Source organism: Zonotrichia albicollis, chromosome 2 (assembly GCF_047830755.1).
Source record: "Zonotrichia albicollis isolate bZonAlb1 chromosome 2, bZonAlb1.hap1, whole genome shotgun sequence".
Lineage (NCBI taxonomy): Eukaryota > Metazoa > Chordata > Aves > Passeriformes > Passerellidae > Zonotrichia > Zonotrichia albicollis.
In genome coordinates this window covers 105,688,811-105,711,855 of record NC_133820.1, presented here as the reverse complement: position 1 = coordinate 105,711,855, position 23,045 = coordinate 105,688,811, and the positions used below count along the sequence as shown (strand labels likewise).

Here is a 23,045-nt window from a genome sequence, read left to right as displayed (position 1 = left end):
GTTATTTCCTCAAATACATAAACTTGACTTTTATAAAACCAATTGTTTTATACTTAAATAAGATTTAAGATGATTCCATGATGTTTCAGGAATTAAAAGCAAAACAAGTATGTGCAGTGCAGTAAGATTTATTTACAGAAAGCATGTTTTCATTCAAAAGAGGGAAAAACTGATTTTATGTAAACAACCAGAAAAAACCACTTCACCCCTAGAGAAAATAGGCACACAAATACTTTATTCCTTTCATAAATAATGTATTTTATTGCATATGGCTATTAAGGAGAGCATCCATGAACAATACAGACTAAATACAATACACTACTCTAGTTCCATTTATTCTGGTCTCCAGCAGCATCACATTTATCCTTATATACAGCGTGTACATTGGAAGACACAGCAAGATAAGTTAAGTCTCTTGTCATATCACAATAGCAAGAAATATATTTAACATCTTGATATCCAGAAACAATACGTACCCAAAAAGAAAACACTGCTTAATAACTGTTAAGGTTATATAGCAAAAAATATTTTAAATTTAAGGTAAGTCAGGCAAAATGTACAAAGACCCAATATACATTGTGAAGTTTTAGCAAACATAACATTTATACATTTTGGTTCCATTCTGTAAACTAAATTAAGAATGTAAGTATTGCATATGCCTTTGTGAAATATACAGGATAGAGAATATTTTATTATTTTGTCAAGTTGTTTTTTTTTTTAGGTTGTTGTATGCAGTTTAGCCATTTGTTTTAGTGGCATGATTTCTTAATTGATTCAGAGGGATATCTGAAAATAGAGGCATTCAAAACACTGAATTCAGCAGGTACCACACTCAGTGCTGGTTGGGGGTGGAGAGGGGTCAGACAAAAAATGTCAAAGGTATGCAGGATTTTTTAGTTCCAGACTTGAACAAGCAGCATTTTAGAATGTCTTAGAACCATTTACAGCATTAGTATTAGAGAAAAACTCAATCAGATCAGATATTTAAGTTAATTTTAGATCTAACATTTTATAAACCTAAGCATTGCTGTGATTTAAGACCCCAAAAATTACACTGAAAAATAAAGTGTGCCATGGAGTAGGGAAGGAATTAGTTTACATTCATCTTTGTCTTGTAATACAATCCTCAGTTCTAAAAATTCAGCATTTAAGCAGGAAGACTGCATTGCCGTTCGTTGTATTTGTAAGACATTGACTCTTCCTCAGAAAAATAAAATCTCAAAAGAAGATAATGCATTGTCAAAAGTGAAGTACAGGTTCCACTAAGCACAATGATTAAAGAAAAAAAATGAAAGAGCCTCACATAACTCATAACTTAGTAATACTTACATGTCTATCAGAGCAGGCACTGGTGGGGTACCCTTAAAATGTACACAAACACTTCAAGCAAAGGAGAAACAAGGTGGCATGACATTCTGCTAGTCTGGTGCAACAGCTGGATGTGACTTTTGTGACAGTTGCTGCCACACCACTCAGATTTTCAGACCACTGGAAATGTGATGCACAGCTAGCCTTGAAAAGAACTCAGGATAAGTGACTGCAATGGTTCGTCTTCCCTGCAGTAGTGCCTGCAGCTACAATGGTGCTTTCTTGGTAAAAGGCAAATATCAGGACTCTATAGATGGCAAGATAATACTGTGTTAACATTAGCTCTTGAATCTGCCTGATACCCATTATCATCCCTGCATTCCTAGCATGCTTATGTGGATTTTTGGTTACAAGAAATGCAGCTAAGAACAGTTAGCTGACAAAAGTGAGCTTGTAAATAGAAGAAAAGGCTTTTGCAATCTGAAGTACCTACATAAACACCTACATAGAGAGGATTAAACAAGTGTGTCAAAGGTACAGAGATGCCCCTAATACAGGTTGATGTTTTTAACTTATGTTACTTCAGTTACACATTTTATACTTTTTAACTACTCTGAATCCTCTGTCCAAGTCTGATTCACAGAGTTTCATCCCATTTTAGACTTTTCAGTGCCCTGTTTAGGCTTTGACTGAGAAGTAAACCCTGGGGCTAGTGATTCAAAACCCAGCAGCAGCAGCAGCTGTACAAGCTGCAAGTTCAGTAAGGCTGGCGACCGTTCTTGAGAGACTCAGCACAGAGATAAAGGAGTTCCTGTCCACACCAACTCTGCAAATCCGGCTTTACTTTGAACTGAGGTAGTACTGTCGTAGGCTTGAAATTATGCCAGTAAATACCAGATCTTGCTGCTTCAGCAGGTGTTACAGAATCCCCTAATATGCCAGAGAAGAAAAACAGTTTGTCTTTGAAGAAAAAGAAAATGAAGGCATTGGCCATTAGTTAAAGAGGCCGGCAGAAAAGTTCCTATGATTTGAAGAGCATCTCCAACTTCTGTCGAAACAGCAGCAAAATGATAACACAGATGCCATGACAGGTAATGAGTTAGGCAGGTTGCCTTCCCTTCCTCCCAAACTTGTTGTACGGTTTAGCCCACAACAATTATGCAACTGTTAGGGCCAACACTAACAACAATAAAAAGTAAACGTTAAGCAGCTTCAGTTCCCAAAAACAGAAACCAAAATAACAAATAAACAAAAAGGTATATGCCGAGCAGCTTCTTTGAATGTTGTACTCTGTTGTTTGAGGTCATGATGAGAAAACTAATTCCTTCACTCTGAAAAGAAAAATGAAAGAAAGTCAATCAAAACTGCAAAAATTTCTTCATAGATATGATACAGACAACACAGAGAGATGATTCAGAATGGGTTTTCATGTTGAAAAAAAAGCAGCTGTTCAATAATTGTTTTAATATTTGTATACACCATAAGGAATTGCAAAGGCAATAAAGGGAGTATTCCCCAACCCAACATCACTCCCTTTTTTAAGAACCTTTCAGCTAAGGCTCTTCAGGTCAGCAAACTGCAGGACACAGAATGGGCTGGAAAACCTGACACAAAATCCTCCCCCACTCAAGTTGTGACCATCAGAGTTTTTTGCATCAGTGGAAAGGCAAAGGGGTTGGAGAAAATAGGTACAAGCTTCACTCTTTTTGTCAGCTGGATATTGCAAAAAGCTTTCTACATCCAGACATTAAAAACAACTTTGAGAAAAAAACAAATTGTCTTTAGGGAAGAAGTCTACTAAAAACATAAGCAAAGTATAGAAAGAACCTTCTTTTAATTTAGTTTTTTGGTTTAGTAAACAACTATTATTCCAGAAGTAAAAAAATGAATAGGCATGCAAAAGGAAAGAGGCTTCTCCCAACTACTGACTACAAAGCTGCTTTGAACAGTCAAGGTGAATTATGTAGTAAAACAGAAACTGATTACAATGAAACCTATTCTATTTTAAAGAATGCAGTTGACTCTTTTAAGTGCTTCTTCACTGCAAAGAATTCATGGATAGCATGTACCTACCCCATAAAGGAACATTATTATTTATTAACTCACAGCATTAAAGTGATTTGATAACATGTCCATTAAAAATCAAAATTTAATAGGTATAGCAATTTTCTTTGTTGTATGTTGTCCCCAAGTTCACAAGTTAAATGAAAATTTTAGTTAGATAATGTATTACATGAGTTTTTCTAAAAACAAATTATTAGGAACATTTTGGGAACAAACACTGTTACTTAGAAAAGTCTATAGTTTTGACTGTATTGATACAGGGAATCAGTATTCCTATATATTTTAATTCCTTTGGGACCACAGAACCAAAATAAATTAGATACAAAACATGGATATCAAAATAAGCCCAGCACTCCAGTGCAAGTTTCAATCCACATAAGGCTGTGATAAACCAATACAAAGCCTTTTCCCTCAAGTTCACCAAAAACAAAGGCTGATGTATCTTGGCATACACATAAGACTTGCTAAATTGCTTTGAATCTCTGACAGTTAAGGTTTATTCAAGGCATTAGTCCTGCTGGAGTTAACTGGAGCCACTATATGATCAAATACTTAGGATATTGCTTGGGATTTTATTTCATGCCACATCTTGAGATGATTAATAGCTTGCCAAGACCAAAAGGAAAGTGCCTCATTGCCCCCACCCACTGCCACCTACTTGATGCCCCTTTTCTGATCAGAAACTAAGTCAAATCTATCCATTCAATCTTCAGTAAATGATTTGTCATTGTTTGTTCTCTACGGGTGTTTCAAGAACTGGCTTATGATGCGTCTGGGGGGGAGCTCCAAATCTGCCAACACCATCCTGAAGGGCTGCATGGGAAAACATGGGGCAAGGATGGATGGCTCTCAGATGAGAGCAGCAATTCCTCATTTGAGGAAGAAACACTTAACAAACCACTTTGCTCCCACTTTTGTTCAGGGAAGTACCACAGATGCATCATGTAGGCAAACAAGTGAGTGCTCAAAGGTACCTGCTAACTCTGTGTTATTGCTTTCCTCCTTCAAATGGAGACCAACACAGCAACTAAATTTACATACCCCAAAGTAAGAATCAGAGGGAAAGCCAAATAAAATATTTTAAAAAAGTAAAAATCCTCATCTTCAGATACAGAAATTGCTGGAAAATGCAAAGGACACAAGCAAGTATGGTTCCAGAAGTATGCCGGTCTAGGGCAGACATGAGGGAAGAGTATTAGCAACTGAGTACATCTGATACTGCTCTTACAGTACAGCAGGCACTCTCCAGGCAGAAATAAACTGGAGGAGGTGAAGGGGCTGATGCTTCAAAGCACTTCCATACGTAGCTGGCATGGTTCTGTAGGTGGATGATAGGACTGTGGGCACAAGCCTAAGACCTTATGATGCAATAAACACATCATCCAATGAGTCTATAATGATGACCTATAACTCAAAAAAAACACCCCAAACATAGTCTTCAATAATAAAACTATTTCCTCCAACTTCAATAAGCTTTGAATCATGTTTTGAATAAGCTTTGAATCAATAAAGGAAAAATAACTACTGTTACCACTTCACCAATATAATAACAATGCCAGCTTCAGAAAAAGCCTACTTGGAAAAAAAAATAAAAATTGCAAGTTCCATACCAAAGTACAAATAAAAGAACTAACCAAACAAAAAAAAAAAAATCAACATCATGTTTATTTTTACCTCAGTGATTACTATCTTTTATTTATTTCAAGCCTCAGGTCAACCTTCCACTCACACAGCAAGTCACAGCAGTACACACCATCTTTATACATAAAGAACTCAAAATTCCTACAGCACACAAACATATTCTTTGGTAGCTTCATTCCCCACGGGCATGCACTAATCAAAATACAAAGTCCAGCACTGTGTCAATACTGAGGTTTCCTCTTGGTTTTGAGCTTATTAAGAAAAGCTTTCATGATCACTGCCGAGTTTCCAAAACTACCTAAGTCATTTGATTCTACCAGTGCTTCTCAGAGAATAAATCACAGAATAAACACACACACAAACTGCTATGAAACTACCAAATACACATAGACTTGCTAAATACACTGTGAAGAGAATACAATGGTTAGTCAATTAAAGATCTACTCTCCCTATTAATTTTCAAAGTCAGTAAGCAGCAAAACTAATTTTATTTAATTTCTAAAAATAATTCTCATCTGCTAACAAGCACGCAGGCAGAAACAGTTATTCATGTGGCTTGTGGCAAAACACGTTGCTGGTTATTCATAATCAGTAAATTTATTCCAGTGGCAGTGTGACTGCCAGAGCACATCAGACATTGGACACAGAACCCCCAGCTCTGCTGCAGGCTTCTGCCCTGACTCCAGGCAAATCACTCAGTGGCTCTATCCCTTTGTTCCTCCTCCCCATGTCATCTGCCAAATCCATTAAGGCTGTGATTCTGCTAACTAACTTTTCCTGGAAGAGCAATCCTATTGATACAACCAAACTGGAGGATAACAACACATACATCTGCGGCATCTGGCCAGGCCATCAGACAGCACAACCCAAGGAACTGAACCCCACTCACCAAGAGGTCCCTTTGGTACAGCAGACACCTGGGAGAAGATGTATGACCCTGGAGATGTATCATCCAGAAAGGGCCAGTGCAGCCTCCATCAGCAGGTTACACTGCCCTCCCATCACTCAAGCTCCTGCAGCACCAGGCACTGTGTGTCTGGGCTCCCAGCAGGAGATGGGTCAAAGGCACCCACACGGGTTGGAGCCTGGAGCCTTGGCAGCACCATCCCCATGCCCACAGCAGCCTGTGTCTGCAGGCAAGCGGAGCAGAGGGTGGGAAGGAACAGCACAGGCCTGATGGAAATAAACCTGTGCTGAGCAGGCACTGACAGAAACCAGACGGGGTCTGAGCCGCAGCCTCCAAGGGCTTCCTTACTGAGGCATCACAGGAGCCACGCTCATCATAAGGTCACAAACTTGGCCAAGCACCCAAATGCAGATGCAGCCTGAATGCTACCCAGGACACTACTGGGAAGTGCACAGTGGGAGCCAAATCCTGACCTGGCTCCAACTCCCATTAAGCAATGCAATGAATACTGTACTTAACATCATAGGTAACCCTGCTAAAGACAACAGAACAGCTCATGTGCTGAGCTATGGCTCTCCAGAAGCAATTCCAGAGAACCCATGCTCCACTTAGCAGGACTACTCTTACCAAATAAAGCTGAGCACAGCCACTTTCAGAGGAACAGGTTTCAATCAGAGCTTAAACAATCACTTTACCAACACTTTGCAGGAAAACATGAAGTAGTATGCTCTGAAAGTTCACAAAGCTCACAAATAATATCCACCCAAAGTAAAATGTTTCCACATTTGATGAGAAAAACAAGTTAAACAATGAAATGAAAAATCAACGTTATTTTTATTTTTTAAACAAGTCATGGTTGATCATAATTGGAAACACACTGTACCAAGTAACCAGGCTCTTTTGATATGTTATTCCACTAAGAAACAGTACATTATGTTGTTCAGATTTGTCTCTTGTTTTATGAATTTTAAAAAGCAAGCATCTGGTCAACACAGATTCTTCATGACAAACAATGAAAAAAAAATCAATACTACTTTAGAGTAGTAAAGTAGGTATTCTGTATCCACAGTAACCTATATTAAAATGAGCTTGACAGTATTTTTAACTCTTGTGTCAAATGGTTAGAATAGTATCACTTTGAACTGCATTAATATAACCATGGGGAAAGATTAGCTTTTAAAGTGGGAACAAACTGCTAGATTGTCTGGGAAAAGGTGTTGCACATCAGTACCTGCAGATACTTTTTGGGTTTGCATGCCCAACCATAATGTCAAGAGGTCAAAATGCTTACCTGCTGTCATGGACAAATCTCCCAGAATTTCTAATAAGCATCAACTTTTAACCAAAGGTACTAAAAACCAGAATTATTTGTATTTGATGCCATATATTTACATGATAAATACTTATTTTACCTATGATCTTGCATTGGATTTTAAGCAGTCGACTCTATAGTAGAAGTATAGACAAGAATGTGGGCTATGCTTAGTTGACTTCAGAATTTGATATAATTGTGTTTCATATAATTTTTCCAAGGTTCTTATAGATTTCGTAGTACTAATAACTAAACGTTAAAATGTAATTATGTGGAAAATAAAAGGATTAAGCTTACAAATATAATTGTAATGAATTTCTAGTGCTGGTCCAGAAATAAATTTTTCATATAAATGATTATAAATATAGGCATTTCTAATTTAAAATTAAGAAACCAGACATGCTCATTTTTCCCAGGATTAATTTAATACAGCTGTGATTATATCTCTTAATTTCAGAGCCACAGCAAATGTTTACTTTTAAACAAGTTTGTATAGATGGGATTTAATCCCATGCTTAGGGATAAAATAAATTAGACAGAAACCCCTCAACATGGTACTATCTGAAATATGTTCAATTATCCTCTCCCTTGCAAGCTGCGTATACAACCATTCAAAAGCATTACATGAAATGAAACAAAATCAAACAGCTTTCTCTGAGTAAACAAAATGCTAGAAAATAAAAATGTTTAGTCCTTCTGCCCTTCCACTGGGAGCCTGTAAGAAGGACAGAAACACATACACAGCAGCAGCAGATGTGGAAGATACACAGAAAATTTGCCACTGGAGAGATTTGTCTGGGGCAGCCACTCAAAGAGCCACTCCACAGTACACACACAGCACTTAGCCATCATGGAACAAGAAGTCATGCTCCTGGTTGATGACCATTATCATACATGTGAAATTGCCTCCCACCTTACAAACATCACCCTCTTCCCATATCAGTGCAGATTCACCACCCAACACCACAAGCATGGCCTCAGTGGGGCTGTTGCCTTGAATTCACAGCTCTGGTCACTACACCAAGGCACAGCTTCTCCCAGGGGCAGCCTGCCAGCAATGTGGGAACTCCAGCAATGCCACTTTGCACACAAAGTGTGGCTGGAAGTTTCTTAAGAGACAGAATTTTTGCAAAACAACATGCTCACCTTCCAAGTGATGAAGAGCAAGGCTGGAAGGGATCAGTGACTAACACACTCTAACAGTGACTGCCTACCAACCCCATCTCTGGAGACACAACAGCAACTGAATCAGCATGCCTGCCCCAAAAGCACATGCTAGGCAATACTCAGCTAAATTCACCAAATTCTGTGTGTACCTCTGCATTTCAGACCTACTCACCCTAGGAGGAGCCAGCCATTCCAACTCCTTAGAGTCAAGGGAAAGAAACAGAGACTTTTAAGCAACAATTTTTATGCCCTATTTTATATTGGGCTATGACAAATAAGAGTTCTGAAAGGTCTCAAACTCTGTGAGGTATACAACTTGGTATACCTTTTAGGAACAGAGATGATCTCCTTTTACACACCTTTACAACTGCTGGGAAGTTTGCTCAGCTGCGATGTCAAAGGCATATTTGTGCCTGTTCTAATTTATATCAGTAGTTATTAACAAGGTCAACAAGTTTTGACAAGGAAGAAGAGCTCTTGTGAAGCAGAGCTTGATACTCTCACACACCTGCCAACTGAAATGCCATCAAACTTAGTTGTCCTATTTCCAGCAGGTAACAGTGAGGTGGGAAAAAAAACAAAACAGTACAATCAGACTTCTGGTTGAGATCCACAAGCAAGAGCTTGACTGCCATTCTAGGTAACACTGGACAAATACCAAAGTTCAAGAACTGCTCCTGAGCCACTAGGCTGAAAACACATGCCTGAAAACACAACATTAGAGTGTTCGCAAAGAGCTTAAAAGTATGCTTTTCCCCTCTCTGACTTGGGATAAAAAGTAATCTTTTCTACTGGTTAAATTGAAGAAATATTCACATTAAAAATTTAAATATTCATAGGAACCAGGATAAGGACTCATGTAAGTTGTGGGAAGTCATGTTCAGTCTCTCTATTACAGTGGATATCTAATTATTCCACAAAAACAGCTGCAGTAAGAAAGAACAAGAGCACTCTACCCAACAGTATATGGTTAAGACATGCCATAAGGTGGTGAGGGGGAAAAGAGGACTGAGATCTTTTTTCAGCCAGAAAGGTACTGGACACTGATCAGTCCCAGGTAAGTGCTCTTGCCGCATAAATATCGTGGAGAGGAAACAGAAACACTACATCCAGGCACTCTTTCAAAGACTAATCCCTGCCTCCATCACTGCCAAATGGGCATAGGCACCCAGTATCAAAAGAGGCTTCAGATTTACAAGAGAATCCTAGAGGAAGACATTTATCTTCCAGAAAGCAGCATGTTTTAAAACACAGGGCTCTCCAGCTTTCACAGTCAACCATGCTCCTATTTTGTAAACTGACCTTCAGATGGCTTACCAAGGAGACAAACACCCCTGGCAGGACACACATTTACTCATGCATCTCACCCGCCACCCAAACACACTGGATGGTCACACACTAAAGGTTAGCCGGCTACTGCAGCTTTTGGACTTTCAGGTTAGGAGATATGTCCAGAGAAATGCATCATTTATCAGAAGAGATACACAGGGAGAGAAGTGAGATAAAAAGAAAGCAGGTAAAGCATAAGAGGAACAACCTGGCATGCACAGGAAGGCAACCTTTTCCCTACAGCTTTCTCTTCTTGCCACATCCCCACTTAAAACTTTTGAGCAACCTGAAGTAGGAGAAACATTTTAAAGGATTGTTTTCCAATTCTGTCAATACTTTTCTAGAGATCTTTTATGGCCTCACCCTTGTCAATGTGAATCTGTCAATAACAGAGAAGTGAGGAAAAGATGAAGCTAGGCAAGAAGTTTCATCGTGTTCCATGATGAAAATACATCACCACTCCCTGAAACCATTTAGTGAAGTGAGCAATACAACACAAAAGTGCTGCACTGAAGCAGGTTATACTCTCCTCTAATCCAGTCTCCTCTCGCTGCCAGTGGGTCAAAAGCAGCTGCATACAAAATTCAAGATACGGATTTTGCAAATGGAGATACTACACAAAGTTCTCTTTACTTTCTAATGATTTACCTATAAGGACAAGCCAGACTGTTAAAGACCATGAGCCAAGCTCTTCTTAACTTCTTTGCTACTGTAGACTATCAGCATTTGGCACAGTGCATACTTTCTGAAAGCCAGAATCACAAATTTAGCAAGGTGCCCCAACCCTGTTGATTTCAACATCTTCGCATTTTTCAGCCTTAATACTTATGACTCTACAGAAGCCCACTAAGTCTTCTTGAAAACAGCCACTCTAACACAATCCCCCAGCAGACATTTCCTACTATTCCTTCCAAACAGTCCCAGTAATCAAACCAAAATGCTGTCTCAAAGAATGATACTTGGATTTGTTATCTACAAATTTTCTTCTATTCTCCTTTGCATGAAATATTTTGCTAATAAGTGACAGAAAAAATTTTAAAATATTTTTATGTTGCATTTTTAAAACAAAGATGGGCATCTGTAACTTCTTACTCTGACTTTAATCCAGAGATGAATTAGCATTTTTTTCTGTAGTTGATATGGATTTCACTGCACAAAGAAGTTGGTATTGTATTAAGAGATAAAAGGAAAAGATGTATTTTTGTCACACGGAAATGATAAATATCATCTACATATCACTCCCAGAGGCTAACTAATACTTTGTTGGAAAGCAGAGGCAAAAAAGCTTAGTGAGCTGTTTAGAAAAGTAATTTAGGTGGTTAAATTTTCTGAGAACACCAGTTTTGAAACTGGATACTGGTCAGAAAATAATTTGTGAAAGCAGAAAGCATATAATTATGTCCTCTTTCTTACCTATATTTTACTCTCTTTCTCAAGCAAGAAACACAGATTATACTGAATGAATGCAATTGTTGCCAGCTCCACTGGATGCACCTTGAATCCTCCCCATCTAATAATTCACTGCAAAGAAAGTGAAGCAAGCCCAGAATGATTTGCTCTGCAAGATCAAGCAGATACTAAAGCTCTGCATTTTTAAAGAAGGCAAGGTGAAAGCAAAGCACCAAGTTTACCCACACTCAGGAACAAGAGTATGTGAGACATGCAATCAATCTCAGTTCAGAAAACAGCACTTATTTCATTGGTTTTTTTCAGCCATGAGACTGCAGTAGAAAATTTTACCTCCCTCAAGAAGAAACAAGCAAAAAAATCCAAAAAAACCCCAACCTGTAAAGTATGAAAAATATGATGCTCTCAGAGTACAGTGTGCTTTCACAGCACTTTTCTCAAAGCTTCAAAGGGATTTCTTTAAAAAGATCCAAAAAATTAGTGTCAATTACTTGCAACATTACTAGCTCCAGTGCAAGATACACTTTCTTCTGTAATTAGAAGAGCTCTCAGTACTACAGAAACAGAGCTGTACCTACTGTTTCACCAGGTTTTTCTTCCTCTCCCAAGTGCTCTTACACAGGTGTCTTTTATTTGTTTTATCGCTCCCCATATTTGTTGCCAGCCAATATATTTAAAAGCAATCAATTACAATCAATTTTCTAAGAAAGGCTCACTAGTACCAATATAGCATTTTTTAAAAATACATTTTACTTACAGCAATATGTCTGACCACACAACTATACAGCTGACACTCGCATCTTTTTGAAATTTTATTATGCTGCCAGGACTGTTTCTATAAAACAGATTAAAACCCATCTTTGTCACTTAAGATGGAATACTTTAGAGATTGGCTCTCATCCCACGATGCTTAGCAGAGAATTCCCCTACATTTCAGGAAGACTTTCCAGCACATCAAGACCTGCATGCATTTTCTCCTACTGCCAACACTCCAGCTCTTTAAAGCTGCTTAGGACATCTCTAATAGGTGTGATGAGCACCCTAGGATATCATATTAAGGAACTATGACCTCCTGTAGGATACAATGCAGTAGCTGAGACTTTTTATAAAACTATGATGCTGTTCTAGAACAGAAAGATCACAGGCACTGCCATGAAGAAATACTTTGCAGAACACCAGTGCTTCTCCCAAGGCATCTGCACCTTTGAAGCCCAAGTTTGCCTGCAAGTACCAAAGCCCTGATACTGTTGCATAAATCACATATTGTGAGTGACCAGGAAATATGTTTGAGAGTGTTCAGTCAACAGTGCAGAAGCTGCACAGCTAGAGAGAACACAAATCCCTTTTAATTTCACATTTACTGAACAAGTACAATGTATCATCAACTAACTCAAGTACAGTCCAGGTCAAGCAAGAATATATAACTATGTCAGCTGATCCACATACAAATATCAGTCTTATTTCAAGTCTTTCTGCTTAAAATAAGACACTGCACAGCAGGGTTGATCTCACAAGGTGCAGATGTCTGGAAGTTAGATGTTCCATTTATGCCCAGCATATAGGCTCCCTCTGTGATCAAAGGAGGTGGTTTTGTGGTTTGGATTCATCTCCAATCTCGAGAGGCTTTGACCAGCCTGTTCAGTACTGTCAGGCACCTGTATCCTTCGAAAGACTACTTATGGAAGACAGATCCTTCTCGGAAGAGGAGTCTTTTGGTAGGCTCCTAAGGGGCAAATGTCGGCATTACACAGTTATTACTACAGTTCTGCATAAAGTGCAACAGCATTGGCTAGACTAAAAACAACTACCATATACCTGGAAATCTAAACCAGGAACACAGGCCCTTAGGACATACTGGAGACATCTGAGTTGCAAACTGCAACACAGAAGACATGAAGCAGCTTCACTTATGACACATACATGAAGGTCCCTTAAGACTCTCATATCCTGGGGTTAACCTATAGCCTCTCCTTTTATAATTAGAGTCATGTCCATCAGACCAAAACAGGATCCCAGCACAGCTGAATTTCACAAAACCTATTAAGAAAAACACAGATAAATTGCCTCCTCTGGAATATCCTTCCTCAGCTTGCAAATATCCCATCCCGTCTGGGCTAAACAATCCTACCAAAACATTTCTACAGCAAACACAAGCTGCTTGTTTACAACAAGGGAAAAAAAATCAAGCAAACAAAGCAACCTGAGGCACTAATAAAAGATACAGCAATTTTAAATGTCTTTCCCTTTGATGCCTCAGCCTCTCCAACAATCATCAAAAAAATAAAATTCAGATTCAATCTACATTTGAGACAAGGGACCACAGATACACTTTTGTATAGAGCAGAAATAAGTCTTGGACAAAATTATATAACCATGTCCACAAAAGATACAGGAAATAAACCCAGCATGAACAGAAAGCTTTTCAAATTACAGTACAAAATACCCTGTGGACTATATTAGAGGTCTTTATTTCCAGTAGCTATTTTTAGCTAAAATACCTTGAAAAATTAATTGAAGAAATTAATTATTACTATTCCAGAAAGACTATTATGTGGTTACAAATGGCCAAAAAATGACCTAAGACAAAGAGGAGAAATGGTTCTCGGCTTCCCTATTAATATCTCATTACTGTTACAAAAAAATCTCAGAAATCTCTGTCAAATTAAAAGTTACCACATTCCAGAAATAGGGAAGTTAAATAGTATTATCACCATATACAGCAAGAAAAACACACCTACTAGGAAAAAAACTCCATGATTCAATGAAGAAACAGAATTCCAAACTTAGAAGATGGTAAGGCTGTTTACTCCAACCATTACAGTCACAGCCACTGTATACTATATCCTGTACCACTTATTTTCAATGTTTTTCCTAAACTAAATCAGAATTTACACAAATTCCTCTTGCTCCTGAATTAATTTAAAATTACCAAATATGAGGCAACAGGTTTTTATGTATCAAGCACCAACAAGGCTAATTCTTACCTGGAGTAAAAAAACAATGTGTATCTAATGCAAATAATGAGTTAATGTATTTTGAGACATACTAAAATGTTTGACTATGGAATCAAAACTAAGATCTTACTCAGGTACAAACACACACACAACACAACTATACTAATGAATAAGATAAAGCCACTTCACATCCCAATAAAACAATGGGTTTACACGGTAAAAATAAATTAATATTGCAAAAAAATTTAACATATGGATTCAATAAAGACTTCTTTGTCCACTGTTTTGACACCTTCAGCAGAACTTAATAAAACTTTGTCTTCAGAGCAGAATGAAGCATCAGCTACTCAGGTAACCCATAGAAAACAAATTGGAAAATCCCTCAAGAAGACAGGCAAAAAATGAGTGCCTGATAAAGGGGTTAAGACACCCAACTAAACACAGGATACACAAACTTCATTCCAGTGGGGGTGGAGAGTTTAGAGTTCTCTCTTATGCATCATGTCTAAAAATAACTATTTCCTATGAACATGTTCTGAAGTCCCAGCACCTTTTCTTTGTTATTGTTACAAACCATTCATTCTGTTTCTCCTGGTCCTTATTAAGGACACTTGAGAAAGCAGAGAGCATCTAATTACATCCTCTTTCTTACACATATTTTACTTTCTTTCTCAAGCAAAAAACACAGATTATACTGAATGAATGCAATTGCTGCCAGCTCCACTGGATGCACCTTGAATCCTCCCCATCTAATAGTTTCACTGCAAAGAAAGTGATAAGGATACAGCATAAGCTGCACTAATTCAATGCTATTTCTCAGCAAAGTAGAGTAGAATACTTTAGCAAAGTAAGTGGAATACCAGCTCATCTACTTGACACAAAAAATCATAGAAATAACTCACAGTATGTGTTTTTAAAACAGTAAGGCTAAAATGTTGTCACCCTGTAAAAGTGACAACAGCCCATCTATGAGAACGCAGGAAATTGAAAACATGAGGAGAAAACAAGTGAGAGGAATAGAGAATGCTGCAGCATTTTCTCTTACTGCAACAAGATAGCATGCACATAGTGGATGCTTATGGCAAGTTAAAGCCTGCCATGCTCATGACTGATGAAGCAGACTCAAGACTTCAGGAGTAATTTCAGACTCAGAAGACTCCCTAAATGACCCCTCACACCAACTCCATCAAACAGCAGCCTGGCATCCAAACACTCCACACAGCTCATCCACAGCCCTGCCCTGCTCTCTCTGCTTTCAGGCACAGCACTTCCACTGTGCTCACTCAAGCTGCAAGATCTAAGCTGTTGTTTCAACTCAACTCCTCAGAGTCAAGTGCACACGTACTAAAATAAATGTCCATCAATTTACTTCCTGAGGGCTGAATCTGACTTCCACTAAAAATCAATAATATTTCACTACTATCAAGTTCTGATTTATTTAATTTTTTTTTTTAGTAACAGATACACTATCTCATGCTATCCTATCTTACAAACCTTTTGGTCCACTGTCCCTTGAATATTCACACTAACAGCAGGGAAGGACTAGTACGAGGGAAAAGAGGACCTAATCTAGAAATCACAGTACTGAAATACATCAGTGCATTTGTGGCTGGAAATCATCCTATTGGCTAACATTCAACATCCAATTATCATAAATTTATTTATTTATTTAGAGCCCACACAATTTACCATTTACATGAAAATACACCATTCAAGGTTAAAGTTAAAAGCTCATTTTAACTGAATTTTCATCTGACATTTGAAGACTAAAACAGAACCATATAACAAATCACCTTTCTTTAGATACCCAAAAGAAAGCATTATTATCCTAGCACTCATTAGAGCATGTTAAGAGTTTCTCTGGTATTTGTGAGAGTAACTACTAGACTATTAGGACTGTAAAACAGTAAGTACTAACAGTTTTAAGTTTATGGCCAATTATTTCAAGTATTCTGTGCATCAGGGTCATTCATATACATACATATATATATTTTTATTCCTAATGCTCATCCACATAGTTAATTTTCTATAACTATTGGTAAAGTCATGAGCACTAATTCTGTAACTTCAATCTTCAGAAAGTAATGTAACTTGCATGGTTATACAAGAATGACTCGAAATCCAAACATAACTGTTTGAAGTTTTATGCTAGATTAAAACTAATTAGTTGTAAACAATTTTTAATTAAATGACTTTTCACAGTTCACAAATAACTTTCATGGCAATCACCAAGACAAATCTTTATTGTTTACATACAGGATTGTTACAATGAAAGTGTAATTTTTCCTTTCACTATGTTAAAGAGATGGTATTATTATAGTTCTATTTCATTAATTTTCCCAGAACTAATTGCTCAGGAATGAAAGCTGTTGTAGAAGATGCAAGTCCAGCCTCCTATAAACTTTACCAAATGTTTATGATGTAAAAATGAATGCTGTTACAACACAACTGAGTGCAACTGACTTCCAGGAGAACTCTACCTCCACCTTCCAGTTCCAAATCTCATTATGCCATCACAAGAAGTCTTTTTCAGGTATAAGTGAAAATTTTGGTTAAACACATCACCTGATTTTGGTTTGCCTTTTCAAGTAACCTAAACTCACTGGAGTTTTTGAAAAAAATCACTACCAGAGGAACTAGCAAAAAGACTACATAAGAAATTCACTCCATAACTTCTCAGTAATTCAAGCACGGGAGAGACCACAGTATTTCCATCTGTCAATTTGATGATGTAAAAGTTTTGCATTAACTAGAAAACTGGTGAGGTTTGCATCCATTTGTCAATTCTACTCTTATTCTTTTAAATAATGCTAAAATGCAACATTACCAGTTATTGCCAGTAAGTTTCTATAGCCCAAATTATCTGTCAGTGAAGGCAGACTAAACAAAAACAAATAATTGTTTTCTTGTTCTTGAGCAACTATTCAACACCACTGACTTCTACATAAGAGTTAAGCCTAACCCAGCTCCAAAAGATTGTCTATGTCTTGTACAAGGAGTATCATGATTTCTGGTGAGAAAAAGTCTAGATTCAAAGCAAAACCAAAGAAAAAAAATCACAAACAAGCAAACAAACAAACAACAAACAAAAAAAACCAAACACCAAACCAACCCAAAATAGAAAAAGTCTTCATAATTCTGATTCCCTAACTTGAGAATACCACTCAATTTAATGAGATAGACATGACTGTCATAAACACTTAAAAATAATATACTGCCTCAGTGGACACAATGTAAGAGACTAATCAAAGCCAGCTTAGATCTTATTTCATTGACATGATTTTCCCACTGTTACTGGAATGATTTATTGATTTGTCTTTGACTGAAGAGAATCAAAGTCCTCTGCCTCAAGTTGCACTTAGAATGGTGTTCTTAGTCTACTTCAAAGTACCTCTGAAACAGATTTGGAAATTGAAACTCAACAGAACAGTGAGTTTTATATCACAGCACAAATCAAACAAGTTTTACTCAAGCATCACTTGGAGAAAGCTTGGAAAATTCTAGAGTGCTCTACTATTTCTAAGAAACTTCTGCTGTTTGTGATTATCAGCAAATTTGCTATTTTGGCATCACACTAGAGCCCCAGTGCCTCCATTTCTGACCCCTTCAAACAAAAACAAGCTGCTCAACAATGTCTAATCCGTGCGTCATGTAATCCTGCTTAATACCCTACAAACTCTGGGTAATATTTGGGTAGTTTTTAAATTTAGCAAAGAACATCCTGGCCTAGTTCAAAGATACCCTTGCCTTGGGTAGTGTCCCCTAGAAACATCACCCACAGTTGTTCCAAAGAAGAAAAGCAAATGCACACTTAGGAGTAAAAGAAATGAGCAAAAAATAAAAGAAGAGACTGTGGTCTGGTGTCATAATGAAAACACATAAAATTACAAATCAAATTATTGAAATAGGAACACATTATGCAAACACCAAGCACACCACTCAAGCAGAGAGACATTCTGACTTTCCAGGAGTGCTCACGGCCCCGTGTAGCAGCCAAGCTCTCTGTGCTCACAGCGAGGGCAGCCAGCACCGCAGGACAGACACAGCCCCGCAGTCACCAACCCTGAGCCACTGACACACGGGACACCACACTGCCAGAGACAGCAAATCCCTTGAGACACCGCTTGCTTTTTGAAAAATCATTATCTTACAAGTGGCTCATGCTACACACGCTACCAAAGAGATCTAACCCAGGTCCCGTGATAATTCTTCAGCATACTGTCCTGCCTGTCCCACCTAAGATCTCTCAGAGCCCCACCGAAGGACAAATATGTTCCTATTTTGTTTAGGCTGTCAGGCAGACAGTCTCCAATCATTAGTCTCTTGTCAACAGCGATGCTGGGGTAGATTACTACTGTGTAGTGCTTGTAATGGCAGGTGCATGGCCCTGGGGCTGCCATCTGCCAGGAAGGAAGTGTTCTCCTCTAGGATGCTGAAGAGATTGACAAATAATGTAAACAAAACACTGAATCATCCCTAATCTATGCAATAAAGCTATTACATTACTCTTCTGCAGTGTAGATGCCACCATCAGAGGTGGGGGCTTAGGTTTGCAGCTTGAACTGTTTATTCCTAATTATTTTTGTGATTGATTTACTGAGATAAAAAACACACTCTGAAATAACTTTTGTTTAAATGAGATGGGCAATTCTGGATTTGAAAATAAACAAAAAAACCACCCTAGCATCAAATATGTTTATTCTGGAAAGTATCTCCCCACTGTTCACTTGTAGCAAGCCTCTTTCCAGAGAGTATATGCCTGCACACTGTGAGCAAGAATTTTTTAATTACTATTTTTGATACAGCTATACACAAACTGGCATAATCATCACTGATAAAAACAATTAAGAATGTTCCAAAGTATTTTTTACAGCAAAAATAGTAACAGAACTCCAAGTATTGTCCTTGGTCTTTTAAATTAATTTCTAAAGGGATTTCTCATAATGAGATTGAAAAATCTTTCCTAAACAGTCTCAGTTTAGTATCCAATTTGTCACCTGAGCTACCAAGCAGTAGCTGCATGCAACTCCATGGAAATAAGCAGGCACTCACCTATTCTTCAGGAAAGTTACTCATTACTGTTTAACCGGCCACACAGAGATTACAACCTACTGCTGTCTTTGAGCCAGCCTCAAACATTACTGGATGTGTCAGCACTTTAACACACTAAGAAATATTTTCAAGTGGCCCTCTTTAAAGATGTAAGCAGTCTTTGCATTGGTTTTTCTATGGTTTGCATCAGGCTTGTAATATCCAAGTTTTAAAAGCCTGTGTTACCTACTGACACAACCTCACAACTAAGGGATTCATTCTACATGCATTAGTGTAGAAACTGAAAATATAATCTGAACCAGTAATCCTGGCCTCCTCCAAAGCTGACAGAGCTGAAGTGCAAACTTCATGCTACTTTATAGCGGGCATTTAAAAGACAATGGGAGCCACCTTTGCTGGTTCTGTTTACTGCTGCTGGCTCTCCAGAGCCCTGGCAGACTGACTAATCCAAGAAACACACATGCTAGATAGCTAAAGGCAGTTGACACAAACACAAGTGCAAAAAAACCCCACCAAAACAACAACAAAAACAAACAATTTTTCCTTTGAAAACTGCTACAGGACAGCCAGTGTTTTCAACAACCAGCAACAATGGGACTATTGAGCTGAACTTGGCTTTTCAAAGCTGCCACTCTTGACCCCCTACACACATACACACAAAACTTTAAAAATAACTACATGCCAGACAACAGACACAAAGAAAACATATCTGAACTTTGGAGGTCACTACACCATCTTCTGAAAACTCAAGGGATAATACTGATTTCCATGAATACACAAATCACTTCAAACATTGTAAGAAATTACAGAAAAACACAGAGTTGTGAAACTTTCAAAATTACACATCCTAATTCAACAAATCAGTCACCATATACACTTGAAATTGCTATTACACATTGTGTATCAACTTAATGTTAAATCTTCCACAAAATTTGCTGTATCAGGACTTAACACAATGAACACAGACACAAAAAACAAAAACATATGGACAACCAGTATAAAAAGTATCCTATATTTCAACAAATTCAGAAGAAAAAAGCCACAGATACAACCATTTTTTAGATGTTTATTACTTTAAAAAGAAACATATTAATAGTGTTTTTAGAGAAAAACTTATAGACAGAAAATAACTGAATGTAATTATGCTGCCATTTAACTGCTGAATAGGGAGGGAAGTTAGACTCCATACAGTAACTGGCTAAATTTTTCAGTGGATGCTTGCTCTGTTTCAGCTTATAAACCACTTCAGCATTCCAGTGTAATTAACACTACTTAAAAATAAGAGTAAACCAAGTGTAAAGAAACCCACGTTAGACTCTCTTTAAAAACAAAAAAAAAACCCCAACACAAACAAACCAACCCCACCATATAAAACAAGCCCTAATACTCTTTCTGGTCAAACACTCCTTTATTCTTCTTACTTATAAACGAACATTAGTCTCTGTAGCTATCTGGAAAGAAATCAAGTAATCAGAAGCAATCATCAACCTAAGCATTTCCTCTGCCTTGAGCCATGACTGTACTGGTTCATTTTAGAACAAACCCACCATTCAATCTGGTCTATAACAATTTATCTTAAATGACTGAAAGTAACCATGACATTCTTCCTATGAGCAGTATAACCAAACATAATTTTAAGTATAAAGCAAAAAAAAAGTCTAATAGATGTCTTGATATTCTATTTGTTTGTAACAAGCTGACACCCATATAATCAACATAATTTAAAGTATTTAAAGCTTCATTTAATCCTAGATAATTTCAGTCTACATTTTGTGTTTCATGAGTGGCACTGCTAGGTTCAGATCCAACCATTTTGGTTTGGTCACCTGCAAAGTGTCATCTGAAAGACAGTAAGTGAATTTTGAGACATTTAAAAGAAAACCTCAAATTTTTAATTTTAAGTGTGAGTTAAAGATTCAAGCTATGTAAGTTATTAAAAGTAGCTCAGTCCTTTCTGCTGTTGTTCTTACAGAACTTAGCAGTAAGAGAAACTACTACAATGGATTTATTCAAAAAAGACTTCAAAAGATGTATAAATTTCTAACAAAGCATATAGTACTTTTAATGCTTTCAAGAAGTTATTTTAAAATGAGCAATAATTTTGTTAAAGAGACAAGCATTCTCGTGTTGCTCTGAGAACCAAAACTTTTTGGCAGTTGGCATATGAAGAGGAGGTCAAAAAAACAACTTAATAATACAATTCATTGTGTAAAGTAATCCCAAAGAAAAAGGAAACAAAGTTTATGTCTTCCACAATCTAAAACACCATCAGAAAGACAAAGAAAGAGATTTCTTAAGATAGGCTTTTTATTTTGGTACAACCATAAAACCCTCACAAAACTGACAGAGGAGGGAAAGAACCCTCAAGGTTTTTTGCATTATTACATACAGTATCTGTTCAATTTTAGAAAACTAGGCCAACTACTAGAAACATCTACAAGTTGAAACTACAGAGCACTCTGTGAATGGAAAAGAAAACAAAATTAAAGATAACCCACTCTGGTGATTTAGACTAAAGAAAAATCCCTATTATACACCCACTAAATTTAACGGTAATCTTAATTAAGAATTCCAGGATTACACACAAAGGGTAAAATCTTAACCTCACTGAAACAGAAACAAAACTCCTATCTGACTTCGACTTTGACTTCAGAAGTAAGATCCACCATAAAAAGTCACATCATTGTTGATTAATCTGTCATAAATATACTGGAATAAATAATTCACACTTTATGAGAAAAATTAGTGTAAACATCTCCATAAATAATGAAATCCATTCACAGTCTATGTTTCTAAGCAAAAAAAGTCATAGTTTAGGAACAAAAGCTAGTTATTAGCAAGTAACAAGTTTTAACCCAGCAATAACAGTATTATTTTATTTACATATCAGATGAAGGCAATTGTTTCTCCAACTCCTAAATATTTGCACATCTTTAGAACACAGTAGAACTAAATGAAGTGATAATTTCAAGCAACATTTTAACTGTTCTGTTTGGACAGCAGTTGAGGATGCACTCCTTGCTCTTGCCATGACAGAATAATAAGGACAGAGACTTCCAAAAGCAAAGCACTCCCTGCAGTAGAGGCAAGTTACTGATAGCAGAGAAATACACTACACATGGAAGCCAGCCACCTTTAAATTATACAAATCATTTTCCTGAAAAGCATTTTTCCACATGAAAATATAACTACGTATAACTGTAGTTAAGCACAAAGTTTGAAAAAAGTGCAAACTAAACAAACAATGCTGATTATATAAGCTCTCTTGTGCAAATCAACATTTTTTACAGAATTATATTTTCTCAACTCTACCCAAAATACTTTTGTTGAAGTAATCTTTTCTATGCACAAAATACAGTTTTCTTTAAACAGAATATGTTTCTCAGTAAAACAAAATTCTCAGTAGTCTCCCAAATCACAATGTTTGAAACTCAAATACATCAGCAAACTTCTGGGTGACCTTTTTAAGCACTGGCAGAAGACCTAGCATAAACAAACTTCAGTGTGAAATCCCAATGAAAACGAAAAGGGAAACTAGGAATTTGCAGAAGTTTATTATTTGATTAAACTTACACCAATGAAGTCCTTTATGATTTATTTCTCCTTCCCCATGCTGTGACCTTCCCAGATCGACTTCCACAAGTGCAATTAGCCTGATGCCCCGTTTTTGGTACCCACCCCACTGTCGGCTGAGGATGCTGGTGGTCTTCCTTACTACCTGCACCTGACTCTGGTTCCATCCATCCATCCCTGCATCCCGTACCTCTGAGTGCACCCTACAGGCTGGCACCCTTCTCAGGGAAGCGAGGTGCTGGAGAAGACAGCCCACCTCCTACAGATAGGGTCAATCCCAACGAGCCTCCCCGCACCACTCCTCCATGTGATCTGCGTTTAGAAGCTTACG

General features: G+C 37.5%; 1 protein-coding gene across 2 annotated transcripts in view; it reads right to left on the bottom strand.

Annotated features, from left to right (window-relative positions):
- Nucleotides 1-654: 654 nt before the first annotated feature.
- The window catches only part of IRS2 (insulin receptor substrate 2), a 28,314-nt gene continuing 5,923 nt past the window's right edge, over nt 655-23,045 (bottom strand). Inside the window, exons 2-3 of one of the 2 annotated variants that reach the window (XR_012579144.1) lie at nt 22,715-23,039; nt 655-2,639 (exon numbers count right to left, since the gene is read on the bottom strand). Coding sequence is in view for 1 of the 2 variants with exons in the window: in XM_014267736.3 (XP_014123211.3) it covers nt 2,635-2,639 (5 nt within the window). In the remaining variant the exon portion in view is untranslated. The remainder of the gene's footprint in view (nt 2,640-22,714; nt 23,040-23,045) is intronic. The other variant, XM_014267736.3, reaches the window with a different exon arrangement.